The sequence below is a fragment of the Poecilia formosa genome, unplaced genomic scaffold (genome assembly GCF_000485575.1).
Source record: "Poecilia formosa unplaced genomic scaffold, Poecilia_formosa-5.1.2 Scaffold81, whole genome shotgun sequence".
Taxonomy (NCBI): Eukaryota; Metazoa; Chordata; class Actinopteri; order Cyprinodontiformes; family Poeciliidae; genus Poecilia; species Poecilia formosa.
The window spans coordinates 2,145,639-2,158,500 of record NW_006800020.1 but is presented as its reverse complement, the minus strand read 5'-3'; the positions used below and the strand labels follow the sequence as shown (position 1 = coordinate 2,158,500).

The 12,862-nt window shown below is 40.1% G+C and overlaps 2 protein-coding genes across 3 annotated transcripts in view; both read left to right on the top strand.

Annotated features, from left to right (window-relative positions):
* The first annotated feature begins 120 nt into the window (after positions 1–120).
* Positions 121–10,368, top strand: pidd1 (p53-induced death domain protein 1). The gene is made up of 15 exons (XM_007556904.2): positions 121–1,731; positions 2,005–2,418; positions 2,530–2,682; positions 2,782–2,827; positions 2,922–3,123; positions 4,065–4,214; positions 4,319–4,492; positions 4,992–5,139; positions 5,222–5,357; positions 5,453–5,603; positions 5,684–5,807; positions 5,911–6,026; positions 7,410–7,517; positions 7,774–7,970; positions 9,646–10,368. The coding sequence occupies exons 1-15, from the start codon at positions 1,263–1,265 to the stop codon at positions 9,878–9,880; spliced, it is 2,823 nt and encodes a 940-aa protein (XP_007556966.1). The 5' UTR covers positions 121–1,262; the 3' UTR covers positions 9,881–10,368.
* A 901-nt stretch (positions 10,369–11,269) lies between these two features.
* The window catches only part of slc25a22a (solute carrier family 25 member 22a), a 15,908-nt gene continuing 14,315 nt past the window's right edge, over positions 11,270–12,862 (top strand). For both annotated transcript variants that reach the window (XM_007556907.2, XM_016673726.1), the window contains exon 1: positions 11,270–11,501. The gene's annotated coding sequence lies outside the window, so the exon portion shown is untranslated. The remainder of the gene's footprint in view (positions 11,502–12,862) is intronic.

The following is a 12,862-nucleotide window of genomic DNA, read 5'->3' as shown; positions in this document are numbered from 1 at the left end:
ACAAACAAACAAACAAACAAACAAACAAACAAACAAACAAACAAACAAACAAACAAACAAACAAACAAACAAACAAACAAACAAACAAACCACATGTAGCTGAAATTATCAACAAAGATATTTGACAACTGAATGGTATTCCAGAAAATGCTTCCAAGGTTGTTATTGTTTCTGATTTTTCTTATATCCACGTTTTGAGACAGCAATCTTGATTACATAACCTTAAATAATAATAATAATTTAAAAAAAATCAGTTATTTGGGGTGAAAGGACAAACTATATCCAGTGTTTGACTACTTTTACAGAATGGTCTGCTTAGTAACTTTAAGTCAGTTTATTATTTATTAAATCACTCATTCTTTCCCATTCTGCAGTCACATTTATTTTAATTTCTGTTTAAAACACTATTAAATATTTATTAGAATGTTCTACTTTAACTTCTGATGGGAACCCTCGCACAAGAAGTATAACTTTATATGTTTTTGCTTGAATGGTAAACCAAAGCTGAACAAAGAAATCTTTTTTTTTTATTGTAAGCAATTGCAGTTTGTTATTCTGCCAGAATAAACAGCGACACCAAGCGCCTAAATGTGAAGTTGCATCGACTAGACACGTTGACAACGTTGTCCCGCCCTTAGTTGAAACTTTGGCGGCGCTACTAACTTCACGCTTGTTGTAAAATATAAGAACCAGAGAGAGGGGCGGGACCGTCAGCACCAATTGGATTCTTATACCCGCATTAGTGCCTTCTCTATCCGGAATACAACGTAACTTAAAACAAGCGCGCCCCAGTGACGTAACGGATTTTCTTTAAAAACGTTCTGGAACCAGGAAGTAGCGTCACACAGCGAACAGTCAATCCCGATTTTAAAGTTTCCTGTTTTTATCCTGGAAAACTGTGATAGCTATTAGAAAAACATATTTTAAAATAGTATGCATATTTGGTTGATTATTTAAAGATAGTTATGGCTTACGTTAACTTAAAAACGGTGTTTGCGACTTTGACGTTTACACTTAGTACAGTGAATTCCTCTTGATAAGGGGTTCTCACCACTTATCCTTACTGCCATGAAGTACAAAGTTGCCTGTAATCAGCCATGTAACGTGTTATGGAAAGCGAGAAACCCAGAGACATCACTGCAGTAGCAAAAGGGCTTAATAAACGCTTTTTATGGAGAGAAAGCCTGAAGAAGACACAACTCCTCATGAGGAAGGTGGAGACCTTGATCTTCTTTGGACTCTAAAACAAAGAAGGTCAGAAGATGGAGAATAACGAAAATCTAAACGTCTCCACAGCTTTGCTGGCTTGTGGGGAATCGGTACCTGGATTGAGAGAACCAAAATATGCGCCTGGAGCTGAGGTTGCCGAACCCGAGAGGGAGGCTTACTCAGCGGACCCCAGTGATCGCTCCATCTCAAGCCTGTCCTCTTCTTTCTCGTCAATGTTTCATCCTCTTTCTTCATCTTCCTCATCTTCCCGTGGCTCAGTCCTGTCTCTGTCGCCACCCTTGCCTCCTTCTGTGGAGCTTTCTGCAATCATGACAGACACCAGGCTGACCCTGGATGTTTACCTCGGAGGAGCAGCTGCGTTGCCCTTAGTATGGGGGTATGACCCTGATCATCTGAGGGGCATCAAGTACCTGAGACTGGGCTCTGAGGACAAACCTGGGCTTGATGCTGCACTGGATGTCCTTCCCCATATGACAGGGCTTCACTCTTTGACCATCCGGGGTAACATATAGCTTCACCAACACATCAGCATGCATATTGCCATATTTTTGTTTATATATTTATATTTAGTTTAGATAAATTCTTTTCTTATATTTTTGCGTCTTTTCAAATGTCTAACATACTCTTTTCAGAACCGATTTTAGCTCTAGATGCTCAAAAATATTAAAAATTGTTTGTAGACTGAACAGAAGGTATTTTGGATAGCTAAAATAAAACATCTGCTCTGAAGATATTGCCTTCACCATCTTCTGTATTTACTTTTCTTTCTTAAAGGACATCGCTTTTATGACTCCCGAGGTGATCCCCTGCCTGGACTCCTCACCGGTTTGCCAGACTCCACGTCAAATCTGTCTCACCTGAAACACGTGGATCTCTCCTTCAACCAGCTTACCTTTATGCCGTCATGCCTGCTCCAACTGCCGGTGCTGTCCACGTTGCTTCTCTGCCACAACCACATGTCAGCTTTGCCTCCAGATCTAGGCCAATTATCATCCTTAACCTACCTGTCCCTGATGGGGAATAAATTGGTGTCTGTTCCCCCAAGCGTGGGTCAACTAAAAGCTCTGCAGAGGCTCGATGTATCACATAACGTTCTCCAGCAACTGCCTGATGAAATTGGTTTCCTTGGGGAGCTTGTTAAGTTGGAATTGTCTCACAACAAGCTGAAACAGCTGCCAGACAGCATGGGTAAGAGGTTCAGGGTGAATTACGGTTTTGGATATAGACCACTTTAGAAATAAACAAGATATTCTGCTTGCTGGGAGTTAAGTTGTTGATGAGTTTTTATTTATTGCACAGGCTCTCTTGTTTCTCTCAGGGAACTGGTCATCTACAGCAATGAGTTCCGGGTAATTCCAAAATGTCTGAATGAACTCCCTCTGTTGACAATGGACGTTCGTGATAATCCTTTGGGAAAACCTCCGACGCCGCCTCCTCTGCCTCCCGTACCGGGTGAGCAGACATAAATTGGTTTATGCTCACATTTCTTTTATTGTAATCATGCAATGCACTTTTTGTATTGTGCTCATTAAAATTGTCTTGTCTTATCAGATCACCCAAAAATCCAAAAGTTGCATCTTGGATCCAACAAGCACAGGTACGGCTCTGCTGTAACGTGATCAAATGTGTAAACCAACGCTGTCTGCTTAAGCGTTGCAGCACCAAACGTGTCTTTCTCCTTTGCTCTTTAGTTTCTTTGTTTCGTCTGCTGGTCGCCATGTGTTTCTCCCAGGAGGGGCTGAGCTGACGTTCCCCCCTGGATGCCTGATGACAACCACCAAATTCACGTGGGGTGAGAAAAGGCCAAACAGGAAATGGGTGTGGCTGGAGGAACACGACATCCTTCTGAGTCGGCCCCTGGAGCTTTGTCCTCATGGTGTTACGTTTTTAAAGGTGTGAAAATGATTCGCTATAGTTTATTACATTAACACAGATGTACAGTGCCATGAAAAAGTATTAATAAGCCTTGAGATCTAGAGAAGTGAGGCATGTATTCTCCACGTTTTGCTCTTGTACTCTTAAAGAGCATCCAGGAAGCATTAACCATGCTTCAATTTGTCAATATTTTGTTATATTACAGCCTTACTTCGAAGGCTTCAATGAATTTCTACTCAAATTTCTGCACACAAATATCCCATTATAACAATGTGGGGGAAAAAAAAAACATGTACAAGTACTCACAGCCTTTAATTGATCAATTTAATACAATTTGGAATGAGAATGTAACAAAACTCGATGTGAAAAAGTAAAGCTGTGGGAGATTATGTTGGAGACCATTAGTGAACAAACAGCATCATTAAGAGCAAGGAACATGCCAGCTGCACCAAGCATTAGGTTGGCGTTTGGTTAAAAATAAGGCTGTAATTGCCTTTTTATGCATTTTTAGAATTATTGTAGTATCTAAGATACCAAATGTTTAATATAACCAACATCTACTTAGCCACACTTTATACAATTTTAATACAGGGTTGGTTTAAAAGGTTGTTTTACTCTTCCACCATGTAACAGGAATGCTGGACAAAAGATGGTTGTCTTTAGAGGAATGAAAACATGGAACGCCCTTCCTTTGTCCGTTTTAAACGCAACAAATGCTAGACCTCTTACAAGAGCCCTGTTTAAACATTATATAGTGTTTTAATTCTACATTTAGAAATCAGTAAGTCACTACTGTTGTATTAAGCGTGTCTTACTGTTTTTGTAATAAATGTTTTTCCTTAATTTGGACTTGGCTAATGGGGATCCAAACAAACAAGCTGTGGTCTATATTAATACTCGTACTATTTATTAGGAATGTTTTGGGGTTTCTCAGTTCATGTTTTTGTTGTTTGCTTCAGCCCGTGGAGGTGTGTGTGCCGTATCATCGGACCAAACGAGGGGAGGTGGTGTTGCGCACGTTTGACGGGCAGACATGGAGCACTCTGCCCACTGAACTCAGGAGAGGAAGTGAGGAGCATTGTTGTTATCCTGGGGGACGTCCAGCCAGGGTAAACGACAACATCTGAAATTGGACCGTAAAGCTTGTTCTTCTATTTTAATGCAGATCATAGTGTTACTTGTGGAATAAAATATACTTTTCTTGTTTTTGTAGCTGGCATGTTCCTTTGTGAGCCACTTCTCCTGGTTTATGGCGGTGTCCAGACCTGTAAGGGATACTTGCTCCGTCACACCAGCAGGAGCTCTTCTGGTGTCCAGCTCCAACCCTGGAATAAAGCTTCACTTCCCTCCTGACGCCACTGCACAGACTCGCACTATAACCCTTCAGGTGAGTTCAGCAAACAGCAGTGAAAAGAACACAATGTTCTAAGCTCCAAAACCAAAATTATTCCAAGAAAAAGCAATGGGTGGCAACAGCTGGTTTGTTTTTTGAACGCACTTTTGACTTGATTGTTTGATTGCGGGGTCAGTGTGAGTAAAAAGCACAGAGAAAACCTTGTGGGGTCCAAATGACTCATCATTCAGACCGTGGGAGGGTTAAAAAACCTCCCATCATCACACCGGACATTTGACAAACAAAAAACATCTCTTAAAATAACGAGAGGCTCTAATAGTTACCGGAGCAATCATAACAATTCCAAATACAAAAATTAATTACAGACTTTGGTTCCAAATTGACTTCAGTAGATCCTAAATACCTAAAGAAAAAACTAAACGATAGAACTTGTGACTTACAAAAATTCAACGTAAATGGCCACAACAAGCAGGAACACCACTGTCACCATGACCAGTCATTGATGCATCTCTCTCTCTCTGTCTCTCTGTAGGTGCTGCAGGTGTCCGAGTTTGAGGTGCAGGCTCTGTGTGGCGATCCTCAGGCCAGAGTCAGCCCCCTCCTCTGCCTCTCCCAGACTCCTGTCTCACAGTTCCTGCAGCCAGTTAAAGTCCAGATCCCTCTGCCACCAGGAATCTCAGGTTCCATCGGCCATCATGGTCTTCACATGCGTGCATGAGCAGAATATTTTAGCATGCGTTAACATTTACTGTGGCTCCACAGGGCATGAAGCCGATGTGTCTCAGTTGCATGTGCTTCACGGAGATCCAGCTGCTCAAACCTGGACTGACATTACATCACAAGTGTCCCTGTATGTTACCCATCTGTACGCCATTTTCTACATTACCCACTTCTCCTGGTAAGCTGCTGCGCTTTGTTATGCAATTTCCAATTGACATACTTCAGATTGTATGCTGGGGGTGTTGTAACTTTGGTTTATCTGCTCTATTATAGGTACTGGCTGTGGTACACTACACAGCGTTGTGTTAGCGGGGTGGTCAGAAAGGTTTACCAACGGCTAAAACAGTTTAAAGTCCAGTTCCTCGTCCTCCAGCGGAAGACGGACCCCGCTCAGGTTCTGCTGCAGTGCCTGCCTGCTAACAAGGTTTAGCATCTCACCTTTTGACCTTCTTTGGAACCTCAAGTGTAGATGCTGAACAGTAATTGTGTGGGTTTTCTGCTCAGATGGAGGGCAGAGTTCAGTCTTTGTCTGAGCAGTATGACGGACCTCACCCCTCTGACCTGTGTGACCTGCTGGAGGGAGAGCAGTTCTTCGCTGGCTTTGAGAGGGGCTTAGACATCGTCACAGGTTGGAATTCATCTTTGCTGCCATTAATGTTGAATTATGTGTTGCTGTGTAACATCTGTAAACATGTTTTTTTTTTTTAACATGTTTATTTTATTTTCCTCAGACAGGCCGGATTGTGTTGAGGGGCGTCTGTGTTTTGTGTTTTACTCCAGTTTGAAAAATGTGAAGGAAGTGTACGTCTGTTCTGCTCAGGGGCAAAAAGGGCCGGTGAGGGGACAGGTAAGAAACACAGAACAGTGAATAATAATGGATGTTACATGTCCACTCTGCAGGTAATGCAAAGAATATAACATTTTAATTTACATTGAGTACGTACAAAATAAATGGCGATCCACCCTGTTGCTTTGCTTCACTTTGATTACTTTCAGTTTAGGAAAGGAAGCCTGTTTTAACATCCCACATCTAAGACCCAATAAAAACAAAATAAGATACAGATGTTGTTCTATTGAAATAAAACATGGTTGGATCACTCCAAGAAGGAAATTGATATATATATATATATATCAGCCTGATTCTGAATGTGACATTTTAAGTGCAGAAAAGGGCTTCAAAATTCAAATTCAATTAAAACTTACTGAAGACTCCGTGTATTTGTTGTCAAACAGATTTCTTTCTAGACGTCATCTTTAGTGACTAATCTGTTTGGTACCCTATGATAGTGTAGGGAGGAGGGCGTTCTAATTGAAATATTTGTGTGTTAAGTCTATAGTTGGCTCCTTTCTAAAACTATTAAGAAAATAATAAAATATTCTCTTACAAACGTTCTGGGAATCCTTCATGCTGTTTGCTTCATTCATTTTCTCAGTGCTCTCTGTCATATGTAACACTCTTCATATGCGGATGGTTTGTGCGGAGGATGTGATCTGTAATTCTACGGTACTTTAAACCTACTGAGATGTGCAAGTTGCTATTTTTTGCATCTACATGGATTGCAGGTGTTATCAGTGAGGTGTGCTGCTCCTGCTGCACATAATAAATCAGATTACATCATTACACATGGTCTGTGTCCTTACACTGGGTTCACCTGTACTTCTCCACTGACTGCCATTAGCAGTCAATATGAAACTGATACAGTCAGCTCATCAAAATGAAGAGAAAACAAGATTTAACAGCTCAGTCACACCTCACTTTACATTACTTGGATGACGGGAATAAAGATAGGCACTGGTTTTTATCTACGGAGTCCTTTCATGATACTTGCTTGTCTAGCCACAAGATAAAAATATATAGTTGCAGCTTTAAAAAACTTTGGACTGCAGGCTGTTTTTCAGTGAAGTCATTCTTGGAAGCTGGAAAGAGCATAAATAAGTGTGCTCTCAGGGTTGTGGCCGAAACAAATGTCATACTGTCCTTAGTGGGGTAAAGGTTGAGGGAAGATAACTTTCTGTACTTGTTTATAGGAAACACGTTGCATAATATGAAATAAGTAAGATGGTGTGATTTGAGCCCTTTTGTACAATTCATGGCGTCACTGAACCTAGTGTCATTTTTGAATTTAAAGGGAAAAAAAAGACCAAAGCTTGAACAAATAGCTGTGGCGATGTTTGCTGAGCAAGTTGCAGTTTTTAATCTAAATGTTTGAGTTTGTTATTCATTTTTCAGGTGTCATTCTACAGAGGGGAGATTCCCAGTAATCTGCCAGAGGAAGTAGCCAAAAGGAGGAAAGGACTTGACACCCAGTGGCTCGCCACGTTGCCATTAAGACTTCCTGTCAGTTAAAATGCCAGACATTGTTGTTTCCCACTTCTCACTTACACTGTTGCTTTTCTTGATTATGTTTCTATTTAAATTTTTTTACCTTTATATATAAAATATTTGCAGAAATATTTGCACTATTGTTTGAGTTGCTCTTCCTGCTTTTTGTTCATTCCACTGACAAAAATACAGCTTTTCTAAACCTTTGTTGGCTTCTTTCTTTGAATTATATCGCCACCTAAAGGGGAACATTTCCACGTTTCTCTTGCAGGCTCTGAATTCAGACAACAGTTTTAACCTGGAGGAGCTCCAATATCCTCCCCTGAACCTGGGTGACCCAGAGAGCGGCTACCTTACTGAAGCCAACCTGCTGTCCATCTCCCTGCAGATTGGACGGGACTGGCGTGTCATTGGTATTAACCTCGGGTTGAGCTATGAAGAGTTGGACCGCATACAGTACAAACACAGGTGAGAATAAAAACATTTAAATAAATAGTTGTCTTGGATTATGTCAAAAAAGAGAATTATAATGTGTCTGACCGACAAAGATGTCGGAATTTTGTATTTTTTATTTGTATTTCACAACTGTGTGATCATCAGAGAAACTTGACTTTGTGATTTTAGGTTAAAGCAGACCAGTTTGATTATGGATGATGTAGATTTGAGCCTTCTTGGTGGAATCTGACTTTATGCACATGCAGATACTTTATAGTAGTGGGATTGTGTTTCTTTTTTGAGTCGGATAAGTAGCTTCACTTGTTTTCATGGTGTTTGAGATGTTTTCAATGTGTTTTAGGAAAACAGGGAGACAATTCCCCTGTGTTGGCAAAGGAAAATTTTTGTTTTTTATTTAACAGAGATGTTTTGACACCACATCAACTTTTGTGTTTTGTTCTTATTCTGCAGTGAGATGTTTAACTTCTCTTTTTAGGTCTATTGTGGCCGATTGGTAATCAGAAAAAGGGAAATGATTTTAATGAACATTTTTCAGTGTTTTGAGAAGAATCTGGAATACAACTGAAAATATCGTCAAAATACAAATGCACTTTTCTCTGTACAGTTCATTGTGAAAGTATTTGAAACTCTTGAGTTGCAACGCTGATGTATGAAATTCAGGTTTTACGTGACATACCAACACAAAAGAATTCAAATTTGTGAATTGGAAGGAAAATGTTTTATAGTTTTAGTAAATGTTTAGAAGTAAAACTCAAACAAGTGTCGTATAAATTTGTAATTAACCCTACTTTATCCTAAGTCCAATTACTGCTCTAACTCAAAAGGCTTGCAGCTGTAATTTAATTAAATAAAAACTGAATCAGGGGTCTGAATAGGCCACTCTTTTGGTTTATCACCTTGCTCCCAATTATGCACTACTTTGAGATGTTCTATCGCATAAAGTCAAAATAAAACACATTACAGTTTTGAGCTGCAATTAGACAACATGTAAAAAACTTCAATTCACTTTTGCATATTCAAGATAATAATCGGGTAACAAAACTTGTCTTGATTGTGGAATAGGTTGAAAATCATTCAAAACTTCAGCTTGAATCTTGCTAGGATTCACATTTGTTGTAAAGGTAATTTATGTAATCGATGTGCAAACATGGTAAAAGAAAACCTCTGTGGAATCCAGGTAGACTGAGCTGATATGTAACTACAAAAGAACCAGCAATAGGACAAAATTTTGGTTGTTTTAATCTGCACTGTCAGCCATCATTGAGCCATCTGGGACACTGCGGGAGATTACACACAGGCTGTTTACTCATCTGGCCCTCCCCCTTCTCCTAAGCCTAAAAAAACCCACTCAGGACGCATCCTGTAGATGGAAAAAGATGCGTTATGTAAAGTCAAAGATTAATGCCCTCACAGCAGGTATATGGTGGTTATTGTATGTAGCAGATACATGGAGATTCACATTTCTTACTTTTAAGGGGCCCGTTTTATTTAAATACACCTATGACTGCGGATTACACTAAATCTACAATGAGCATGCATTTCTTTCAAATGTTCACATTGCTGCTACTGATTGAGTTGCTGACAGATGAATGCATGCATGGTGTATTTTTACACCATTCTTCCCCACTCAGGCAGCTGCAGCTGGCTGCTCCATAACGCAGCATCTCTTGTTTGTGTTTCTCACCAGGGACAACCTGGGCGCCTTAGTGCTGGACATGCTGTTTCACTGGGCCCGAGGACAGAGGAACGCAGGACCTGGGTCAGTGTCCAGGCTCGTGGCCGCTATGACAGAAAGCGGCAGGACGGATCTGGCAGAGGAGATCGAGGACATAGTCAGTCTTGGAAGGAGAAAGTACACGGAGTCGCTGAAGAGAGTAGGTCTGGAAGCAGAGAGCTCCTCTGTTGGGGAAGCACAGCAGTAGATCAGCCCACACTGGGCGCAGATGGCTGCTTTACACTTGAGTGACCTGCTTGTTTACACCGAGGCCACGATCATCCAGTCTGATCAACTGTCATAATGTGCAAAACCCTCTGAGACACCAGCCTCCACCTAGTGGGGCTTTTTACAAGACTTTTTTTTTTTTTAAGTCAAATGGATGGACTGCATCAGGACCAGTTCCATGGTCATCTGGGATTTTGAAGATTCAATTTAGAAAGCATAAAGCTACTTCTAATGTAATATATTTGCAATTGTATAATTTTTTTAAACAACATTGTGCACATATTTTGACTCTGGGATCCTAAAAATATTCTGCAGTGCTTTTGACTGGCATCTACAATTGTTGAAGATAATCTGAAGGAAAACTGGGATTATGAAAATTATGTTGGTAATAAAAAACATAAAACTCCAATCAATTGACAAAATGTGACCATATGTTATCATTTAATGATAATAAACAATTTGGCTATTTATTAGCTCCCTATTATTATAGTATATTATCCAAATAAAAATTTTAAGAACATTGGTCTTCTGAATAACGATTCCTGTCATGAATCTGATAGAGAATCTGTGAAGGAAGCTAAAGATTAGAGCGATAGCAAGGAGGCTTTCCAACCTCCAAGAACTTATCATCACAGATAAATCCTCAAAATTGCATTGGTAACATGTAAAAGCTTTACAGGAATGATCAATATCAATAGTGCTTTCATTATTTATTTGGCTCCAATCAATGGTCTGACGACATGCATTTATTTTTTTTCCTCCTTTTTTAACTATTCACTATTGATGAAATAATGATCACTTGAGCTTTACAACATAAATTACATAAGCCAGGTTTATTTGTACAGGCAAATACATGATAAAAACATACACTCACTAATTATAATGGAATTAACATTAGATTTTGTAAAATGCCATCATCAAAATCATCGTATACCAACCTTGGGCATGTAAAGCAGTTAGCTTTACAGACTTTTTGTAAAATCCACTCAACACAGTACACACACATCAAAATTAACTATATGTTTTTGTCTTTGTTCTGTTTTTTTTTTTGTTTTTTTTTTAACTTTTTTCTGCTCTACAAAACTGCATTATCAGTGCATCTGTTAGAAGAGATCACTGAATAGTCCTGTGAAATCCATGCATTGTTTTGGTCTTTAATTTGGCGTGTTAGGGCCGCATTCTCAGTCTCAACCCCAATATAGCAGCTCTTGCCATTTTTATATTTTTATCCCACAAGGGCATTGTGCAGCGATGAATCGTCATGATGACGTAGGCTACCGTCCTACCATCCCCCTTACACCTTTACTGCGCTTGTAAAATGTGTATGTAATTCTACTACACGCCACTAGAGGTCTCATTCAGATTCCCTGCTATGGTTTGCAGCAGCTTCTCTCTTACCAGCCAGCAGTCTGCTCCCCTCCCTGCCTGCCTGTCTGCCTGCCTGGCTGCTTGCTTTCACTCCCGCCTCCTCCACTGGACTCAAATGCTAGTAATTCCCATAGGTTAGCTGCTATTGGAGTTTCAGTCAAATACAGAGAGTGAAACCGCATTGATCTCACCCCAGAATCACCCCGGAGGCACAAGCAGCGGAAACGACTCTGGTATGTACATAACGGGGATGCTCGTTGACGTCTCCTTTGAAAAATGATGACTGCTTTCCAATGCAGGGAGTGTATATTTTGAAAACAATCACCTGAAAATAACCGAAATATTTAGCTTAAAATTTTTAGCTAGGTGTAAAATGAAGATAGCTGCATGAAGCAGTGGCTGGTAATGTTGGGGCTAAGATGCGCCTGACTGTGTGAGGTTGTCATTGAGTAACGGGAAGGAAATCATTTCCCGTCATGCAGTAAGCGTAGCAGTTTTAAGCTAAAGCGGATTAAATATGCATACTTAGCAGCAACGTCGGCTTTAATATTTATCTAGTGAAAAATGGCTTATTAAAGTGTCATACCGGGGCCATTACGTGCCGTAAAATCGCCGAACCATTAGACACGTCCAGGTATATTGACTTTCCGTCTGTAACACAGAAGCGGTGGGTCGGCTGTCATCTTTAAGGGTTGTATAGACATTTTTAGTTCGCTTGTTATTGGATGTTATCAGCATATTCACTGTGGCATTCTTCTTTCTTATTGGTAGAACAAAAGAGGACGACACTTTCTGGTTGTAAATTAGAGTTCTTTAAGTTGTAAAGTTCTTTAAAAATATACAACGATGCATGTTTATAAATTAGTGCTTTACAAAATGAATAATGCCCTTTGAGCTATTTGATATTTTCCCAATCATAAACCTCATGGATCACCTGTCCTGCATGTCTTTTCATCCTCGAACAGCTATTGTCCATCTGTTTTCATTAACTCTTAGTTTCACCATCTCTGCTGAATAAAAGCATCTCCACAACATGAAGCTGGCACCGCCATGTTTCACATGTTCAGAGTAACCAGTTTTCTCCCACTCAAAGCGTTTTGATAGTTGGCAGAAAAATGCATTTTGCTCTGAGTTGACCAAAGCACACGGCTTGTGGCAAATGGGAATTCTGATTGTTTTCTTTCCACAATTGAGGCCATGTCGGTGAATACAAGTCCACCGAACTGGAACTCGAGTTACCGTAGTCCTTGGCTGCTTATTTTTTTTTTTTATCAAAGCTGTAATTTTGAAGAGCTTACCTGGACAGCCATGACTTGGTAGGTTCAAAACTAAACTTGATTTTAACTTGTGTGGCCTTCATGATGCTGTTTCTTCTCCAACATCTGAGGCCTTCACGGAACACAAGGGGTTTGCACTGTTGCCTTCTGGATTCAGATCCCAGCCAACCTGGGTTTTTTCTGCATGGTTTTGTTCATGTTCTACCCAAGTATGGTGGTTTCTCTCTGGATACTCCCGGCTTCCCCTCTTTCTGCAAAAAAAAAAAAAAAAAAAAGAAGACTTAGATTAATTAATTACTCCAAGCTGCACAGAGTGT